The sequence below is a fragment of the Mercurialis annua genome, linkage group LG2 (genome assembly GCF_937616625.2).
Source record: "Mercurialis annua linkage group LG2, ddMerAnnu1.2, whole genome shotgun sequence".
In the NCBI taxonomy this organism is placed as follows: Eukaryota; Viridiplantae; Streptophyta; class Magnoliopsida; order Malpighiales; family Euphorbiaceae; genus Mercurialis; species Mercurialis annua.
In genome coordinates this window covers 42904540-42926794 of record NC_065571.1, presented here as the reverse complement: position 1 = coordinate 42926794, position 22255 = coordinate 42904540, and the positions used below count along the sequence as shown (strand labels likewise).

General features: G+C 36.2%; 1 protein-coding gene across 1 annotated transcript; it reads right to left on the bottom strand.

Moving 5' to 3' along the window:
- Window positions 1–10346: 10346 nt before the first annotated feature.
- LOC126668539 (basic leucine zipper 34) lies at window positions 10347–12787 on the bottom strand. Its single transcript, XM_050361728.2, has 4 exons — window positions 12672–12787; window positions 12499–12589; window positions 11817–11943; window positions 10347–10747 (listed from the first exon to the last, which is right to left on the bottom strand). Exons 1-4 carry the CDS (start codon window positions 12782–12784, stop codon window positions 10605–10607), a joined length of 474 nt encoding a protein of 157 aa, XP_050217685.2. The 5' UTR covers window positions 12785–12787; the 3' UTR covers window positions 10347–10604.
- Window positions 12788–22255: the final 9468 nt, after the last annotated feature.

Sequence of the window (22255 nt, the reverse complement as noted above, 5' to 3'; positions counted from 1 at the left end):
ATTGTGTGAAATTGCTCTCCCGTTCCATGACCGCTGTCCGCCACGTTTTGTGGCCGATCACCACGCCTCCGTATGGATTGGTGAACAATTCAGAAACTGGCCAAACCCTTCTTCAAACTTCAAGCTGTGGGTAGCTAGATTGAAACCTTTTTATGAAGCCTCTTGGGTTACTGCTGGTATTGCCGATCTTATTACGCTTGCACAGATAGATATGTCGTGTTATAGACATTATTTGCTGGGATCGGCTTTATTTTGGTCTCGTTCAATCAATGGGTTTGCTTTCAGATTTGGCCCAATGTCAATCACCTTGTTAGACATTTCATGCATGCTTAACGTGCCTATCTCCGGTCACAGGATCACTCCAGAACTATCTCCCACTTCTTCTACGCCTGATACGGGTCCGGCACGGTCGTCTCTGAATTTTGGTAGATTCCTGAAAGATCGCCAACAAACCTCCACTGTTCCAGATCGCGAAGAACATATTGCTTTTCTCACTTATTTCCTTTGTAAATTCGTGGTATGTTCTACAGCTTATAAGGTGACTAAAGAATACCAACGGATCGCTGTCGCACTCGCTGACGGAGTGAACCTGAACCTTGGAGAATTTATATTGGCATCGATTTACCGTGGTTTGCACGAGATGATTCCATGTACCGATCCGAGCTCGCATAAAGTTCCGAGTGGTCCAATTTGGGTACTTCAGATGTGGTTAACCATGTATTTTCCAGAATTAATGCAAATTACAGACCGTGTTGAAGGTTCATGTCATGGATTTACCTTGCTACAATGCCGACCGCTCATGTCTACTATCGATCAGATCATCAGATTCTTCTATGATACGGACAGCCGATCTCCGGAGCTGTTTTGCCCATTACTGACGTTTCCTCCTTTGTGGCTCGGATATGGATTCAGAACCGATCTTCGCGTAGTAAATCAAGAGAAAAAGAATTCTTGGTGGGTCAATTGGATGAGTGCATTTCGAGCCAGGAATTTGTTTCTTGGACTCACGTACTTGTCTAGTGGTTGTGAGGGATATTTTGCGCACTACTATGCTCGTCAGTTCGGTCGGCCTCAAGGCTTGCCTTGCCCACTTCAAATTGATTGGAACCTACGAGATCATTCCAGACCGAAACTAGCGAATATGATCGACATCCAAGAGTTGTTTTTGTTGAATAAACAATATCTCGTTCAGTGCAAGACTATCCCGTACCCTGAGAGCCAACCCCTAGCCGATCCTGCATTCGACTCTTGGTGGAAAGATTTTATCAACCGATATTTCATCCATTCGGCTGAAGAAGTGTTGGCTCGCCATGACTTTTATCTTCCTCCCATTAAACGAAAAGCTTCTCACGAAGATGTTTTTCTTTTGCAGGGCGATCCATCCAAGAAAGCGAAAGGTAATGATGTCGATCAAGGTAAATTTCGTTATTTTATTTTTTATAAACTTGTTCAACTTTTACTTATGATCAAAAATGCATATGCAGCTACCGAGACCATTAAGAACAAATCTCTCGCGACGAGATCGACTTCGGAAGCAACCTCACAACCAAGAAACGTCCGATTCACACTGGTGGTAAACCAAAGAAGGCTGCCGTGAAACCGAAAGCTCTCAAGACCGTTGCTAACGCCACTCCTCATTTGATCGACGAAGATGATATACCGTTTGATTTCGGTTCTCCTTCTGACCGTCCAACCATCCCAATTCCCGTGGTGCGCAATTTAGTTGAGGAAGATGACTTGCTGCCGATTGACGGTTCGTCTCCTATCCGGCCTGCTTCTGAACCGCAGCAACAAAAGAGCAATCAGACCAAGATCACCATTCGCACTCGCACTTCGTCGTCGACCAAGACCATCAACCGATCTCCCACTGTGCCGATCGTTCCAAGTCATCCTTCATCTGCTGCTTCGGCGCAAGTGGTACGTTTTTATGTTTATATTTCCAATATTGCAATCCTTTGTATTAAGTACTTCGCTTGACAATTGTTTGGATTTTTCGTTCTTGCAGAAGACAGCTCTTGAAGAATTGGATGATATCCTAAATTCTGACGTCGAGAAAGAAACTTCGTTACAAGAAGACGACCTCACTTCTGATTGTAGTGATCAATCCGGTGAGCCTGATGACTCTCTCCTTCTACTTGATGCCAAAATTGAAGTGATCCGTCGTTTGAAGCCAAAAGGATTGAAGGTTTTTGAGAATGATCAAGACATGGAGTAATTGCGATCGGCGGTCTCTCTCTTAGCCAAATTTCCGAACACCGATCTCATCAACCCCAATGGTCATTCGGCCATAGCTGTTGCTAACAGCGACTTTTTAGCTATCAAAGAAACACTTGAGTCTTGCGGGTCTATACGCCGTTCTTATGAGAGCAAGAAAAAGAAGAAGGAGGAAGCAGATGGGAAGATCGACCGTCTTCGTGAATAGGCGAAGAAAATGGCTCCTGAAGTTGATGCTTCGACCCAGGCGATACAAGAGTTGCGCAACAAGATTGAAGAACTTTAAAGAGAGCTGGCAATCAAGGAAGAACTTCATCTACCAGTGAAAGCTAAGTTCACATCGACTGTAACCGAGGCGAAACAACTCATTGCGCGCCGATCTTCTATCAAGGATGAGCTGAAGGCCGATCAAGCCAAGTATGACGATGCTTGCAAGGGATATAGTGAGATGAGGAACTTGGTCGGTGATCTTTTTAATGCCGTGTGATCGGCGTTGTATGAGTTTGATAACATTTCTGTTTTTTGTGTTTGCAACCAAAAATGTTTATTTTGCCGTAGTTTGAACAAGTATTATCCTGGATTTTGACAAACCATGTGTTTTAGTGTTTGTAAACTAGATCGGCATATGATGTTTAATTTCGTTTTATTCAACTGTTCAAGACAGCGAAAAACTAAAAAGAAACATATTGACTTTTTTGATTGCCAATAAGGTCGATCAACAAGGCCGATCTGTGTTAAAAACTTTTTTGGCCGATGGTTTCTATCGGCCAATCAACAGGATTATATTCATGATCTTTGGTGCAAAAGAATAATAATTTGCCGAACAATAAATAATTTTATTCATTTCTTTTTGTTTACATCTTTTATTCGGCTGGATTTCCGAAACATAGATAGTGATTGCTCGACATTTAAAAAGTTTCCAATGGTCGCAACAGGTTTAATCGGCCACCCAAGAACTTATAAAATATCGTTTCGGCCGATCAAAAGACCTTATGTCGTTTTGCCTGTAAGGGGATCACTCCATATCGTCTCGGAAGGTTTCCTTATTTATACCCTCCCAGCAACTAGGAACGTATTTTTTGAGGTATTGACCATTAATTGACCTGTTATGCACCTCTCCATCTATATCTGTCAAGACATAAGCGCCACTTAACAAGACTTGTATTATTTGAAATGGTCCTTCCCAATTCGGGCTCCATTTTCCAAGACGTCGATCTTTATGCCCCAGTGGTAAAATTGCTTTCCATACTAGATCTCCAACCTTGAAAATTTTACTCTTGACTCGTTTATTGTACGATCTTTCGACTCGCCTTTTTTGCGCTTCTAAATGGTCAAGTGCTTCCAATCTTTCTTCATCGAGATCTAATGCTTCTAAGATTATTTTATCGGCATAATCATCTTTTAAGATCGTATGTTGTCTCTTTCGTCGTACAGAATGTACCACAAGCTCCATAGGCAACATTGCGTCATATCCATACACCAAACGGAATGGAGATGTGCCGGTGGCTGATTTCTGGGATATTCTGTTCCCCCAAACGACTTCGGACAAAATTCTATGCCATTGGTTTGGGTTTTCTTCGATCATTTTGGACAGACAGTTCTTTATAGATTTGTTTGTAGCTTCTGCTTGTCCATTCGCTTGGGCATAATACGGTGTAGAATGTATCATTTTAAAACCGTACTCTTTCGAGAAAGCTATAGTGTCCGATCCAGTAAACATAGTTCCTTGATCGGTCGTAATAGTTTCTGGAAGGCCATGTCGATGAATCAAATTTTCTTTGAAAAATTTGATTACTTCGTCTTGTGTTGGCGATTTCAACGGCTTGACTTCTACCCATTTCGTGAAATAGTCTGTCGCGACGATCACGAAAGTATGTCCTTTCGCCGATGGTGGGTAAATTTTGCCGATCAGGTCTACTGCCCATCCTCTAAATGGCCATGGCTTGATGATCGAATGTAATACGTCTGCTAGAACGTGTTGAACCGGTCCAAATTTTTGACAAGCTTCACATCCTTTGGCGTACCGGATACAATCTTGTTCCATTTTCGGCCAATAAAAGCCGTATTTGTGTATTAACCACCTCATTCTTGGCCCAGCTTGATGTGCCCCCGAGATTCCTTCATGAACTTCAGCCATTACCAACATAGCTTCTTTTGGTCCTACACAACTGAACAATAGACCTTCACGACATCGTTTGTACAATTCGTCAGCTAGAACCACATAGTTGGTGGCCAACATTTTGATTCGCCGATTCGTCGGGTCTGGATGTCTAAACCAGTCGATCAATTCTTTCCTCCAATCGGCTGTCGTGTCCAAGTGATATGCCAATCTGCAATCATCTGGTATTATGCCCCCAGTGTGAAGACAAGGCGTTGTTCTCTCAATAACCTCAAAACCTGCCATGATTTTGTATCCACTTCCATGCTGGGTTAAGTTGTTCGCCTCTTCATTTTCTGCTCTTTCCGCGAACTCTATCCATGTTTCGGAGAAACCATCCATGAGGTGTTTGGCTTTCTTGCAGTACTTAATCAAGACGTCTGATTCGCATTTGAATTCGCCAATAACTTGCTTAATAACTAACAAGGAGTCTCCTTTTACTTGAATCGCTTTAGCTCCTAGCTCGGCCAGGACTTCCAATCCAATGATCAGCGCTTCGTACTCCGCTTGATTATTAGTGCATTGGAATGTTAGTGAAAAGGACATTCGAAAAACCAAGTCTTGCGGCGAGACAATTAATATCCCTGCACCTGCCCCTTTATTAGTTTTAGATCCGTCAAACCAAAGCTTCCACGGAATTAGATCGAAGCAAACTACCTCCTTGATCAGGACGTTGGGATGATCGGCTAAAAAATCTGCTAGTGCTTGTCCTTAACGGCTTTTTGTGGAACATATACTAAAGTGAATTCTGACATTGCAATAGACCATTTTCCAAGCCGATTTCTCAGATAAGGTCGAGACAGAATGTATTTGATCACATCCGTTTGAGATAAAACATATACCACTACCGGAAGCATGTAATATCTTAATTTACAGCATGTAAAATAAAGACACAGACATAGCTTCTCGATAGTAGAATATCGAATTTCTGTGTCAGTTAGGCTTTTACTCAGATAATAAACCGATCTTTCGACTCCTTGATCTTCTTGTGCCAACATGCATCCTAACGATTCGTGGGCTGCCGAAATATATAACAATAACGGCTGTCCCTGCTTAGGGGGCATCATGACTGGAGGCTTGACTAAATAAGTCTTGATCTCGTCAAAGACTTTTTGTTGCTCTTCTGTCCAAACGAACTGAGATGTTTCTCCGGCCTTCAGTAATGTTCTCCAACTTCTTAATCGGCCCGCTGTGTTTGAAATGAATCGTCTCAAAAAATTAATTTGCCGATCAATCTCTGAAGTTGCTTCTTAGTTTTAGGAGGTTCAGCATTTATGATCGCCTGCGCTTTGTTTTTATCAACTTCTACCCCCCTTTGGTGAACTAGAAAACCTAGGAAGTTACCAGCTGATACACCGAATGCACATTTTAAAGGATTCATCTTCAAGCCATTTTCTCTCATTCTGACAAAGGTTTCTCTCAGGTTGGTTAAATGTTGTTCGCTGGTCTGTGACTTGATGACCACATCATCTATATAAATTTCCAGACAATCCAAACCTGCAAAAATTTTATTCATCGCTCTCTGATAAGTGGCCCCAGCATTCTTTAGGCCGAAAGGCATAACAACCCATTCGTATGCGCCGATCGGCCCTGGACAACGAAATGCTGTTTTGGATACATCTTTTTCGTTGATTGGGACTGATTATAACCAGAGTGCGCATCGAGGAAACTTAAAATGGTGTGCCCGGCCGCGCCATCAACCATCATATCTGCAATGGGCATTGGATACTCGTCTTTCGGCGTGGCTAAATTTAAGTTCCTGAAATCGACACAAACTCTCAATTTACCATTCTTCTTCATGACTGGGACAATGTTAGATAACCACTCTGTATATTTGGCTTCTCTGATAAATCCGGCTGCTTCGAGCCGTCTAATTTCGTCATGAACTAGTGTTTCCACTTCTTTTGACATACGTCTCGGAGGCTGCCGAAACGACTTGAAACCAGTCTTTAGTGGTAACTTATGTTCAACAACGGATCGGTCCAATCCTGGCATTTCTTCATACGACCACGCGAAACAATCTTTGAATTCTCGCAATAAAGCGATTAGTCTATCAACCGTCTCTTTATCAAACTGATCACTGATAAACATAGGCTTGGTTTGTACTCCGGATCCCATGCCAACTTCTATCAGCGTGTCTTGCACCTGAGCAGGATCGTCATCCAATTTGCTCGACGCTATTTGTAAATCGACAATTTGAAGGGCCCTTGTCGGATCTTGTCCTTCATCTTCGTAGATACACTCCGCTGATCGCACCGCATAATTTTCGGAAAGCATGCGAACTTTCTCTCTAATTATCTCATGTTTACTAATCATTGGACTTATGTATTATTGACGATCGGCCTTTGCCCCCGAGTGTGACTGTCATAGGCCGATCCGAATTTAAGACGATCCGTGGGGTGGTGTTGCGTTTCGCACTCAATGATTGTATGTCTTTCACTTGATCATCATACAGCAGTGCCTCTAAACAATTAGAATCTTCTCCGAACGGGTTCGGGTCGCCTTGCACAACTTCTGCTATTCCATCTTCGCGCCACATTATCAACATTTGGTGCATTGTTGACGGAATGCACATATTGGAGTGGATCCAATCTCGTCCGAGTAAAATGTTGTAATTACTCCTTGCGTTGACAACAAAAAATCCTTCTTCGGTTTCGACTCGACCGATCCTAGTTTTCAAGGTTATGTAACCCTCTGCTGGCGTCTCGCCTCCCCCAAAATCGGTCATATAAACATCAGTTGGCTCCAGCTCATCGCGATTGATACCTAATTTTTTAAGCATTTTGGCGGGCAATATGTTAACTCCAGCTCCATTGTCAATGAGTACTCTATTAACTGGGATGCTATTAACATCGGCCTTTATATACAAGGGCCGAATATGTCTTGTCATCCGTTGTGGCGGTTTGCTGAGAGACACAACGGCTGATTTTTCAGCGCTGATTTCTTCGGGCACAACCACATCTCCATCTAAGATGCCTTTCTGTCCGGGCTTGCACCGAAATGACTCAGGCAAAGTAATGACATGAACCTCATGTGGCATCTCCCTAACACCCCTGGCTCGCAATTGACCATCGGTTGTTGAAATGACCACGTCTTTGTATGACAGCTTGGGTGTTTTAGGTTCATCGGCGATCACCAACTCGTTGGTCGTCATTTTTTGCTGCTCGATCGGCTTCGTAGACTTTTTCTCTACCCAGATCTTTCTGATCTTCTTCACTGGAGACATAGGAACATTAATAGCTGGCTCGCAATGATCTATGGTATTATCTTTGCGATTGAGCGTGTCGTGATCGCCCATGCGACCAGCTGATTCGTTTAGGAACGCCAGTCGCCTTTTAACCGGTAGAAAGTCTCCAGCTGTTGGCGATCCCTGCTTCATTTTTGAATCGGCTAACTTTCGGGAATCTTGCCTCATCCTTTGCATACGCCGTTTTTGAGTCTTGCTCAAATGAGGTTGTTCCTCTGTGGGCCGAAACATTCTTCTGAAAACCGTGACTCCTTCTTCCCTTTTAGGTTCATGCTTCTTCCATTCTCTCGTCGGAGCCTTTGGTTTAAATGTCTTAGGATTGGCTCGACACATATTGTGTTCCGCTTTGAAACAGGTCTTGCATGAAGGGCATTGGACTTCAGATATTCGCTCAAACACGCTCTTATTGGACGTCTCATTCTTGAGGCGCGGTTTCCACACCTGCTTCTCTTCTACCCGAAACTTTGGTTTCTTCGGGTCCCATTTTTCCAACACACGTCCGCTCCTCAATGCTCGCTCGAAATTTGGCCGAATCGTATTAATGGTAATACATTTTGCTTCGGCCTCCTTTTTGGTTGGGAATAAAAGTTTGCCTTCGGTTATTGCTTTTTGAATCACATTTCGGAAGATAACACAGTTATTTGTGCTATGTCTCCAAGAGTTGTGATATTTGCAATACTCTTTTCCAACCCTTTGGTCTGCTGGAGGAATTACGTGACCTTCTCCCAGAATTATCTGATCGTCTTTGAGCAAGGCATCAAATATTTCGTCCGCCTTTGTTAAATCGAAGGAATAATCTTTCTGAATGGCGGCGCTTTTATTCTTCTTCTGAAATCCTGGCTTTCTCAAAGCCGAGCACTCTTGTGGTTTTTTCGCTAGGAATTCAGCCATGCAAATATCTTCATCAGACTCGCAATCGCTATCGTCCGTGACGACGGCCACATCGAGTTGATCTCTATAGTAAGTTCCTTTTGACGAACCTCTCCTCTGTTCTTTCTCCACCAAGAGCCTTTCATAGCTGGTCACTCGATTAGTGAGCTCAAACAAATCTCTGAAACGATGTCCCTCGAAATGCTCCCTCATTGCGAAGTCCATTCCTTTGATCACCATGGGAACGCAATCCGACTCGGCAATGCTGGTTTGGCAGCGGGTTCTCAAATTGCGGAACCTTGATATGTATTTTTTCATGGATTCGTTTGGCAGTTGAGAAATGCGAGCTAGATCGGCCAACGTGACATCGGGTGGGGCACGATAAAACTCTTCATGGAATTTCTCCTCGAGATCTTTCCATGTGCCGATCGAACCTGGCGTTAGATGTGAATACCATGTGAACGCCATTTTTGTTAGTGAACTAGCGAATAGCCTCAACTTCCAAAAATCATGTGCTCCCGCTTCTCCACATTGCGCGGAAAACCTGGCAATGTGCTTGACTGTCGATTTCCCTTTTTCCTCTCCAGAGAAAAGACTAAATTCTGGGACCTTATATCCTCTTGGGAATGGATATAATTTGTCGATCCAATCAGGGTATGGCTTAACATATGATGGCCGAGGTATCGGCCTGCAATCAACGCCCAATCTTTCCAGTTCATCTAAAAGTTGGGCTCGATCATATACTCCATCCTCTCCCTTTGCTGATATGTAAGAAGAGTTTTCCTTCACAGGGTTCTGCAAATTTATAAGAGGTTCGCTCGCCACTTCTTTGCCAGGTCTCTGTGAAACATGTTCACTTGCGAGACTTGTTTCAATATCGTCTCGTGACAAGATCTTCACCGATCCATAATGCATTCCCGATCTAGCCGACGACTGGGTTGGATCGGCCTGCGGGTTTTGTGAATTAGCTCGGATCGGCGGTTGAATGAGATCAACCCTTCGGTTGGTCGTCTCCGCAATGTGTTGTCCAGTCATGATTTTGGCCATACTTTCTATTGCGTTTGACATGGATTTGACATCTGCTCTGATCTCTCGCTGCAAGACTGCATGATCGGTCATCATTGTCTTGATCACCGACGCCATTTGATTCATAACTCCGTCGAACATGAGCCGATTTTCTCCAGCAATTTCATTTCGCATAGAGGTAAAATCGGCATGCGTGAGAGACGGACGACTTGGTGGTAGGTCTCGTGAATAATCGGCCGAATCATCTTCTTGTCTCGAAGAAGGATCTTTGGCCGAATTTTCAGATACGGTCTCTAGCGAGATCGTAGTTTTTTGAGTGGTCGCGGTCGTTTTATCTTTGGCCATTATTTCTTCAATATCTGAATCGTAATTGCCGGGGAACAACCGTTTTCTCTCTTGTAACTCTCGGGTAACCGATCTAGTGTATCTCGGATCGTCTTTCAGTGTTCCGATTTTTGTGCTAACCATAAACGCGTCCCCAGTGAAGTCGCCAAAAGATGTTCGCAGGAAAAACTTCCAAACTCAAATCTTTGAATTTGATAATGGGAACTGTTTCGGTTTGATGCTTTAATCGGAAACTCGAATTTCAATCAAGTCACACAAAAGAACAATAGTAACCAATTAAACTAAAATTACTAGTATCGCTCCGGAGGTTCAGAAACCTAAGCGGGATTGATTTCCAACTACTCCTAAGTTAAGGGTTTAATCCGGAGATTAAGATAGAAAAGCCTGAGCTTTGATTTGTGTTTTTTGATGAAATTGTGTAGACTTTATTAATTTGATAAAAGCACTATTTATAGGGACAAATCTCCTAATAATAGGAAAAAGAAGCGAATTAAAACTAAAACACTTAATTAAACCCTAACCTGATAAGACTAAAAGTCTAACTCAGCTGAAAATAAAAAGGCAATAAAAAATAGCTAATATGGGCCCAATCTCATTACAGCCCATTATGCTCTCTTCCTTGGCAGCCCATCACTTTGATAGCCATGTTTTTGGGCCGATGTCAACAGTTTCTCTTGAATTGAAGAAAAGAAATGCATTTAAAGAATTGAATATAGATAATAAAAAGAAAAAAGAATGAGAAGATCACAGATGGTGAGCAGTAGTTTCATTGATACATAAATTTGAATTCATAGAAAATTGTGGTTGACTCCATGAAAATTGTTGATGTTGCGATAAATGGAGTTCCCTCAGTGTGTTGAGTTGCGCTTTATTTTCTTCAATTTCAGCTGCAAAAATTGAATAATAATAGGCTTAATCACAAAAAAAAACCCTCACCTTTTAGCCCCTTTTCAGTTGCAACCTGACGTTGCAATTTTATCAGTTGCACCCTAATTCGCACCTTTGGGTTTCAATTCCACCCTCAAAATCAAATTGGACTTTTTTCACTCGGAAAAAATTCATAAAAACCCTTATAAAGTACTCGTTTGAACTCTTTTCCACATAAAAAGTTAAATATGGATGACTTATTTTAACTTTTTTCAAATGATAAAGAGATCAATTTAGTATTTGAGGGTCGAATTGAAAACCAAAGGTGCGAATTAGGATGCAACTGTCAAAATTGTAACGTCAAGGTGCATTTGAAAAGGGGCTAAAAGGTGGGTTTTTTTTGGTAATTTAGGCATAATAATATTACTTTAGAAGGATAATTTAATCTTGCCGGTATTCAAACTTTCACATCTTTTATATTTTGGCCACCAAATTTTAATTTATTTCATTTTTTCGTTTCAACAGAAAGTTTTTCTGATTAAAAATACATACATGACAGTCAGATTTTATTTTATTATTTTATCTAAAAACTTGACATGTATGCATTATTTGATTGAAAAAACTATATGCAAAATTGAATTGTGCATTAGTAACAACTTTTTAGAAAAATAGAAGAAAAAAGCGATTGAGACGTCTAGTGGCATAGCAAAAAATTGAAATTAAAAAGGACAAATTAGAATTGTTTTTCATATAATATATAAAATTTAAAATTTATTAACATAAAGAGGTCAATACGTACTGATTTTTTAAATAATATGATAAATCTTAAGAAAATTTATTTAAAAATATTAGTAATTTTTTTATTAAAGAGAAAAAATGTTCCTCTTATTCATTAAGTGGTTATACCACGGACCACGTGGTAAACCTGGTTGCCACATCATATTTTGAGCAAAAAATCTCTATTGTAATAAAATTAAAATTTTAATAACCAAATTGAAACGGAATCAAAGTCTAAATCCGATAGTTTGAATACTTTTGAAATCAATTGCCCAAATAGAGAGAGAGAAAAAGAGTGGTGGATGAATTTACCATCTTTGAGGAGCTTGGTGTTGGTACGAGCAGAGAGTTGGTGATGAAGTGATTTTTGCTCCATTTGTAAAAGCTGTTGTTGAGTTGTAAACATGAGCACTTGGGGTTGGAGAACTGCTATTTCAGCCTTCATACAAGTACATACATTTTATGTAGAAACAATTAATCCTTAAAAAAACTCAAATGTTTTCAATTTTGTATAGATTTATTTTAAAATATTAAAGTTAGTAAACATATTTTAATTTAATAAAAAATTTATAAATATGTTCAATTTATTTCCATTTAGTTTAATTATCTAAAACTTTTAATTAAATTTTTGTACTAACTTCTTAGTTAGTATAATCTATTTTTAAAATTGTAGAATTTAATTTTTAATTTTAAAAAAATTAAAAACAAATAAAATCTAATTATAATCTTTCTAACTTTTAATAGTTGAAGAAAAACCAAGTTTGAAGCTGAAAATAAACACAAAAATGCAACATGAATATTAACTTAATTATACAGAGATTAAAAAATTGACAGTTAAATTGATTGAAATTTTTTTAAATAAATTTTCAACGAAACTATCAAATCTTAAAATATTTAAAAATTTATAAAATTTTGGATCGATTTATAAAATTTCATAAAGGCTGACTTTCTTTTTAGAAATATTTGACAAAAAAGAAAGTATATATATATTCACCTCTAAAGCTTTTACTTTTGCTTCCATTTCACTCACATAATGAAGCTTCTTCATTCTTGATTTCTGGGCAGAAACTCGATTGGATATGATTCTGCATTACTTTTTTCATTACTAAAACAACATCAAATAATTTAATATTAATATCAAAAACTATAGTCCAAAATATTAATCACCGTTTAAGTTTTTTTGGATCGGCCACCGATGGTAACTCATTTTGTTTGAGAAATGAATTAGTTGATGAAGGCCATATTGGTAATAATCCTTCCAACTCATTGTACTCCTCCATCTTCACCTGCAAAATTAGGTTAACAAATCTATCAACTTCAACTATTAAAGGAAATACATTAATCTTTTTTCTATACTAACCTTTAAAGGATATGCTATAAACTTGCAAGAAATAATTGTTCTTTCTGTGCCCTAAATTTATATAGCAAAAATATAGGATACCATATATGAATATCAGTCTTTATTTTTTTATTTTTTTACAGTAAATTCGTGTTTTAAGAACCGAACCGGATTGCCTGTTTAACCAGTTCAACCGCAAATCAAAGGTCACTCAATCTTTTTGTACCGGAAAAAGAATTACAAAAACAGAATAGTGTTGATTAAATCGTAAGAGTTGTTCGAGTCTTTATTTACTAGTTAAGGTACGATCAATTTACTAATTCTCAATGTATATATATATTTATTTGTATTTAATCGGATCAATTATTGAATAGGTTGAATCATGAATCGGTGCTATACCATCTTGGTCATCGATTTGATTTTTAAAATATTACTGTGGAAAATTTTTCATGAATTACCTTTGCTGTTGCCAACTAATTAATAGTTGTGTGAGTTAAAATTACATATTTACCCCTTCTTATGCTGCAAGAAATTGCAATTACGTTTCATGAGAAATTTTAGATAGACTCGGTCCATCACGTCATCTATGGACTAAACCTATCATATTATGATACGTCATTAAAATAATGGCACTATCGTAATATTATTATTCAAAAGTGTAAAAAGATAATAAATAAAATTACGATAGTGCCACTATTTTAATAACGTGTCATAATGTGATAGGTTTAGTCCACGAATAACGTGATAGACTGAGTCTACCTAAAAATCTCTGTAAATTTTATACAGTATTGTGTGGTTAATTCATTCGAATTTGAGATACATTGCTTTAAGATAATTTTTAATCTACTAGTATATATTAAGAGTAATGTCATATAATTTTTTTTAAATTCGTCTTTCTTATCCATCTGATATGGTAGTAAAAGAATAGATGAATTAAAAGTTGATTTTAAAATATAGATATATATTTAGAAGAGAACTAGACAAATAAAATAACATCATGTAACTTGTAAGAAGAGTTATAGAAGATATGTTGAAATAATGGGCTATAAAATAGTTTTCATATATTAATTCTTGTCTTTCAGAAATGGCAATGGAAACCAATAATCATAATGAAAGAAAAATATAGCTGTCACTGATAATGATATAGTCGTTTGAATAAACATGAAAGAAACAATAATAGAAAAATTAAATCCAGGCCAATTATAGATACTTCATCATTATGCTATTCAGATTAAATTAAACACGTCTAGTAAAAGAGACAAAGTTTAAATGTTCTTGAATGAGCATTTCTTCGGACAAAAATAAAAGAATCCAATAACTCAGTAAATACTTAATTCCATGGCTAATAATTCTCCCGACCTTTACCTCAACCTTCACTAAATCTCCTATATTTTTAAAATAGTTACTAAACCCTCCGAATTTTACGTCGGCGCTCATTCACGGTATTTATGGACAAAATTATTCCTACAAAAAAATTTGGCGGCTGGCAGCGCGAAAAGAAAAAAAATTGACAGCGCCACGTCATTATAAATCCAAAAATATTTTAAAACCCCAAAACACCCTTAATTTAACAAAACCAAAATTAATCTAACCAAAGCACAATCTAACCACACAAAATGTAATCAAACCATCCGGTCAACAACTAGGGGAGAGCAGAAACCGAATTGTGCGAACTAACCGGACCGAACCAAAATTGAAGGTTTGATTTGGTCAACTCGGTAAAACAGTGTAGTTTGGGTGTAGGTTAGGGGATTATTTGATATTTGATAAATGGACGTTTCTAGGTTCGGTTGACCGATTTAACCGGAATAACCGTAGAAGTAAAATGACGTCGTTTTACTCAGGATTCGCACGTGTGGGAAGCTTCTAGAGGCTGGGTCATGTGTGAGTTCAGATACACAAAACACAACGTTTTGTGTTGGTTTATAAACTAATTTTCAGAAACCCTAATCTATTCTCTCAAACTCTCGCCTCTCTCTAAAACTGAAACCCTAAAATTCTCCCAATTCTCTACTCTTGCTCTCTCATCTTACACTTCAGACCACCTTTTTTCTTCGCATAAACCATCACTCGCCGCCTTCCGCCGGTCGTTATCTTCGGCGACCATCTGTTCTCAAGAACATAATCTGTTATCTGTTCTCAAGAACATAATCTGATATCTGTTCTTAGAACAGATTTGATCTGTTCTAAGAACATATGTCGTCTTCTCAGACGAACTGAGAAGACGAACGTGTCTTCTTAGGTGAGATTCACCTGAGAAGATGATCGGACGTGGTGATCGGACCGACGGTGGTTGGATGAATGGTTTGATTAAATTTTGTGTGGTTAGGTTTTTGTTTGGTTGGATTGAATGTGGTTGAGTTTGGTTTGATTGGATTATTTCAGGGTGTTTTGAGTCTTTCAAAAAATTTTAAATTTTTTATGACATGTCAGATGACGTGGTGCCCGTCAGCCGCCAATTTTTTTAACGGTATTTTTGTCAAAAATACCGTGAATGAGCGCCGCCATAAAGTTAGGGGGGTTTAGTGACCGTTTTAAAAGTATTTTGGGGGTGGGGATGGGTGATTATTAGCCTAATTCCATTGCAGTGGTAAGGTTTGTGCATTTCCGTCACCAAATCAAACAAAGTAAATTTTTCATATCTGTAACTACAATCGAAATATATAGAATCGAAAGGATAATTATTTGTTTTGGTTATTATTGTTTCAATAATTGGTGAAGATGAGTGCTTGTGAGAAAAATTAAACCCACGACTTAAGTAGTTTATTGTTCATTTGGGTTATATCTCGTAGGTATTCGGTTAATTATTTTGGTTAATTGAATAATCAAATTTTACTAAAAATAAAGATAAATTAATTAAACTAGTGTTGGTACTAATTTTTAGTTAAATGGTATAAACTTAAAGAATAAATTGATATTCAAGTCCAATAAAAGTTGACTACATGAAATTTTTAAAAACAATAACAAAAATAATATTATATACAAATTTATTATTGGTAAAATTATATTAAATTAAGTGTTTATTTTTAGTTATATACAAATTCAGAGTGCTAGTTTGATATGTAAGTCGTATAAAAATGAAACGAATATCATATATTTTTAAAACAATTATAAAGATAACATTATATGTGTGGGTGTGTAAAATATTCAAGTCGGTTTGATTGATTCAAAATATAATATCAAAAGTAAAACCAAACTAACATTTTTCAAAATTATTAACCATAACCTAACCGATTAACCAAAAATCAAACTAAATTAAAATTTTAATTTAATTTGGTTAAACCTCAAAATGCATACTCCTAATTAGTACATTATATACAACCATTTAGCCTTGATATAAAGTCGTGAATATATAAATCACTTTGGATATTATAAATTTGTAGTTTATGTGTTAATTAATTTATATTTATTTTATTAACTTTAGTGGAAAACAAAATCAAATTATTTAGGAGTGAAAAGTAAAATAATGCTACAATAGTTTTGAAGAATTTGAATAATGTTGGATTTCGTAATTTTGTAATTTTTCTAATCTTTTATAAGTGTATAGGAATATTGTGCAACACGTGACATCAAAACAAACCTTTCTAGCAAAAATTCAAAATTTCAAATTTAAAATTTCTATGAAGCTTTTCGCGGGGCTAATGAAAGTTTGCGAGTTCAAATTCGAAATTCACTCGCGCAAAGAACATGACATGTTCTTTGAATGCCTCAATGAAGCTCTAACATATTTCACTAGTCGTTTGAAATTTTAGGCATGGAGCCTAATTCGTGGGTGCAAACTTATAGTTTGAGGGTGCAAACTTATAGTTTGAGGGCGCGAACTAGTGTGTCTCTACACAAATAATTTTTAATTTCAAGAACATAGTGGAAAGGGGTTTTTTTTTTTAATAAATCACATACTCTTTTGGAACATATAAAGGTTAGAAACATTAACTATTGCAAATATTTAAAACTCTTAAGAAACTTTATAAATCATTTGTTGTGCATCAATTCATATTGATTTCTTGTTTATAGTTAGGTGAATTATTTACTGATTTCATTTTGTAGGCTCCTGATTAGCCTTTAAACATCATGTAAGTTGTGAGTTTAGCTTTTGTAAAACCTCCATAGTTATGTGTTAAGTTTAAACACCACTATTGTACCTTGTAATCAAGTTTTTAGTGAATTTGCAAATTGTAATTGAGTAGTGGATGTAGATTTGAGTTTAAACTGAACCACTATAGAATCTCTTTGTCAAAAAATTTAAACCCTAACTTTCTTTATTTTTTTCTTTATCAAGTTTAAATTTCTTAAACAATATATATTCATTCCGTTGGGATTTCAATTGGTTTCAGAGCTAAGTTACTCATATTGGTCCTTAATCGCCGAGTTCTTTGATTCAAGTGACAGCCAAACATTTCTCACACAGTTTTCAACCTTTCTTCGATGCAACAAATTATCCAAATTAAAAATTCTGTATATAACTACCTTGATATGGAAGGTGTAAACCTAAGAAATATTGTACTCGACGGTTGGATTTGTTAAATGTAAACCTAACAAAATCAAAAGGGAGGTAAGTACGAAAATACTCTTCAAAGCTACAACCGCCACCACCAAATGCCTCAAGACCTTGCCCATAGTTTCCACCAGATTATCACTTACACAATCAACGCAAGAAATGAAGGCAATGAGAAGATAAGTAGGAAAGATCTCTTGTTGATGTTTATTTCCTTGAAAAAAACAAAATTATCTCATATCCTCTACCTTATGACACACATATTTGATTTGGACATAAGATTAAGTCACCTTCTTTTGTTACTTGTCTTGTGAAGAAGTTAAGGGATTTAACCCTTCAATTTAAAGGTTTAAAACCGAATTGTTCAAATAGTGTTTCAAGATTAGACAAGGATTAATGTATTCATTGGGAGAACAAGTAGTTTGAAGGGAGATAGTAAGGATGTCTCAAACGTGGAGAAGAGAGGAAAGATGCGAGTAATAAATTTCTCCGAAAAATAATATGGATGAGAAAATTGATGAAGCTGGTAGGACTTTCAGGGAGGAAGAAAAAAAAATAAAAAAGGATATTCTACCACCTTTTGGCATGAGTTAAGATCAATTTCTTAATGAAACTTATGGATAAAATGTCCAAACGATGACAAGGATGATCGTCTTGAAGAAGATATGTCAAACATGAAATTCAACATGAACATGAGGACCAAGATGGACAATCGTTGGGGTTATGGTTCACCTCCATCGACATCCACTCCAATTCAAGATGAAGATGAAAGCCAAAAAGACAATTTAAAAAGATTAGACATATCACTTTGCATTGAATATTGTTTTCATAATTTTTTAACTCTTCTGCCTTGTATTTTTCTTTTTTAGGAACAACATTTGCTTTGGTGTGCCTTATTTTAATTGTTTAAGTCTTTTGCAGATTTAATGAAAATTTCATGTTTTTATCTATTCTCTCTTTCAAATAACTTAAACTAGTCTTATATGCTTATTTTATTTTTTTACTTTTGATAAAGAGGTAAAGAAATCAATGTATTGTTAATTCAAATTGAATATTTCTCTAAAAGGGAAATGGCCTAAGTACTTAAATTGTTATTTTTTTAAGAACATTTCAATCATGTGAATAAGTTGATGGAGGGAGGGGGAAGGAGAAGGGGAAGGGGAAGGGGAAGGGGAGGGAGGAGGGGGGGACAAAATCAATTTGGACGCTCACTTTACCCTTGGCTATTTTTTTAGTTGATTGTCAAAATAGAGAAAAAGTGTTGAACTTTTTCTCTTTAATATTGATAATAACAACCAACAAAAAATGTTCTAATCCTTTTAATGTGTAAGGACATTATGAAACACTTGGGAGGTTTATAGCAACCCTCTAACAAAAAGACAAAATTCTAATTTTAAAAGTTACATAAGAAGTTAGCAGGGGCAAACTCTTCACTTTGCGGGCACAAATTTTGTTCTTAAAGAACCGCTGAGCATACTTCGCTGGGGCCAATTTCTTAAATCCGAAGACCAAGAGTTTGAAGGAGAAAACTATGACCTTTGTAGGCGCGAAGTAAGATTGAACAAGAAGTCAAATTCAATAGGCATTTATGTTTCTAATAAAGGCCTGACACCTCAGCATGTGACCATTGAGGCAAAGCCTTTTTGTGGTTCGCGGAAGTGAATGTTCAAGAGCGCAAACCTTTCCTACATCCTACTAAAATAGAATGCCACTTTGTAGCCCTAGGTTCATACAAAAAAAGCAAACCAAAGAGCTATTACTATAAATATCATACATTTGTGTACTTATGAAGGTTAACAACTTAAGTATTAAAACCGTTAAAACAAACTTCAATACTTGTGTGAAAAACCCCTTTCAAACTTGTTTGTTGTGAGTGATCCTTTTAAACTCATTTGTTATAGTTTGTTGGTTTTTAGTTTAGTTCTGTGAAAAAAATAGAGTTGTTATTAGTTTGGGTTGAGCCTTAAAAAAAAGTTAGGAGTGAACTTGTCAAAATTTCAACTATAATGAAAAACTCTTTGTTGGAAGAAAGTGGATATAAGTGGGATTTTATACCAAACAATTATAAATCTTGTCTTCTTCTTTTTCAAGCCTTCTCAAAATAAAGATTGTTAATCGTTTTATCCGTAAAAGTTTTAATTAATAACTATTTATCCCCTCCGCCCTTTAAGTTGCACCTTGTATTACAACCACCACTTATCTCATATTCGAAAATGCATATTTAAAGATTGTGTTAAAGATGACAGTTTTTGGGATCTTTTTTTTATCTTTAATATTGAGGTTAAGCTTCAAAATGAAAGTTTTATTAATTTCTAGAAAGAGATCTAGGTTGTTCCAGTGAATTTGGCAGCAACTTCACCTAATCTTTTTGCCCTTTCTTTGCACCTGATGCTCTGGTTTATTCTGTGTTTGATGTCAGAAATCAGGTTTGGTCTGAGCTCCATTGGCGTTGCTAGCCCCGTCCTGGTTAACAGCGATCTCTTCTTGATATGCAGAATAGCTTAGCCATTGTTTCCGTTATTATTACTAGTGCATATCAGTTTATTTAGAAAAGAAAGAGTGCACGTTTTTCAGCAGCTTCTTTCAACAACTCGTATACGAATTTAAATCATATTCTACAATCTTTATTTCAACTAGGATTGATTGAAGAAGATAATCTTTAATATTTGGTATGTATGAAACCAGAAACTACAAATCATATTTTCATTCATTGCGTCCTTGTTTGGAAGTCTTTAAATGTTTCATTGAATCATTTGCGGTTTACTACGGTTGGCTCTAAATTTAGTAGCTCAATTCTTATTACTTCATCGTGGCTTCATGTAGCAGTCGGTACAAACATTTATGGTTGTCAATTTAGTTGTTTTCTTCTTGGGATATTTGAAAAGGTCGGATAAGCGCATCTTCAGTTAAAAGGATTGTGACATCCATTCTCTTCTCTTCACAAGTATTTGCAAGGCAATCTCCTTTTTCAAATCTCTCCATCCAAGTTTTTTTTATTCGGAGAATGATGTTTTTAGAAATTTAGATTCCTTTTTTCCATAATGTTTCTTGATTTTAGCTTTGTGTTTCAAGCCTTTGTTGTTTGTCGGGGTGATCACGGTTCGGTGTGCAAATCTCCATAATCGAACTAAACCACCCCAGTGAAAAGCAAAACCAAATTTAGTAGTTCGGTCTAAGGTTTTTTCGGTTCGGTAAACCGAAATATTAGTTTTTCCAGTTCAGTTTCGTCGGTTCACCATTTAAAAGAAACACATAAGATTTTATTATAACTTTAAATAAGGAAATATCTAGCTATATAAATGAAAACATGATTTAATTATATTAATTAAATTTTCATATATTGTTTTACATTTTAGTTTAACATCTATGACTAAAATAATTAACCAACACAAAATTTACTATTCTCCATTGCAGACTATAAGAAGAAGGCCAAACAAAAATTCTGCAAAAATTAAAAACCAGAAAATAATTATAATCATTCATAAAAAAAACAAATAAATCTGAAAAAAAAAATTAACAAAATTTTAGAGATTTATCTTAAAAAGTTAATACCTTAAGACCGATAATAGGATATACCAAATTAGTGATCAGATTGAAAATGAGCGAGATAGTATGCGGTGGTTGCGACGGTGGAGAATGAACGGAAGGTATCGAGTAAGAAGTGGATTTTAGGGATGAGTTTGGATGGAGGGAAAGATGAGAGTTATTTTGGAGGAATTTGATTTGGGATTGAATGGAAAGAGAGTGAAAATTGATAAAGGAAAAGAGAGTTTAGAGTTTTAAGTGATCAAGAAGTTGATGATAATGATGCCATTTCTAATTATTTGGAATGATTTTATGGTTTTCTATCGTTTATTGTTGCCTATTAATCAGTTATGACATTTCAATTTAGTGCCTCCTATCACTAAACTGCCTGAAATTTAAAATCGGTAACTAAACTTTCTAAATTTACTTAATGATCAACTAAACTTCTTTTAGTATGAATTGATCAAAATACTTCAAATTTATAAATAAATATAAACAAACAAGACAGTATCAATCTAATCAAATATAAAATCAACCATCCAATCAAATCAAATATAATTTAATCAAACTTAAATTCATATTGAATAAATAATTATTTTTTAATTTTAAAAAATTAAATAAATAGTTATTTCTAATATTAAAAAATTAAATAAAAATTAAATATATATTTTTAAAGAAAATTGATCTGGTGAACAGACCCACCATGGTGGGTCTGCTCTTTGTTGGGTCTGCTACAAAGAACAGACCCACCGGCGTGGGTCTATTCTCCGGTGAACAGACCCACCACGGATCAATTTAAAAAAATTAAAAAAATATATTTATTAAAATTAAAAAGAAGTATTTATTTAATATTTTAAAATTGAAAGATATAAATTTATTATTTAGGTAAAAAATTTTTGGCAATGGGCGGTGGTGGCTGGACAAAATTGGCGGCAGGGGATGACGGTTTTCAGTTGAGTGGTTTGATTTAATTAGGTGCATTGGTGATTTAAGTATGATTTGGTTGGATGGATTATATTTGATTTGGTTGCGTGGACGATTTTAGATTTGGTTAGATTGAGTTGCCTTGGTGTTTTTATTGATTTTAGAGGTATTTTGGGCATTTTTGAGAAAATAAAGGGCTTGTGGCGGCTTTTTGGGCGATTTTGGGGTAAAAGTCTGTTTAATTGATCATTAGATAAAGTTTAGAGGGTTTATCGGCCGATTTTAAAATCAAGCGATTTAGTGGCACGGGCCCTAAATTGAAGTACCAATAATACGTTAGCCATGTGGAAAAGTTAATAATAAAAAATGGCTTAAATACACAAAAAAAATCACCAATTTTTGTGTGTTTTTGGTATTTAACATGAACTTTTAATTTTGACATATAAATATATGAACTTTCAAAATTTT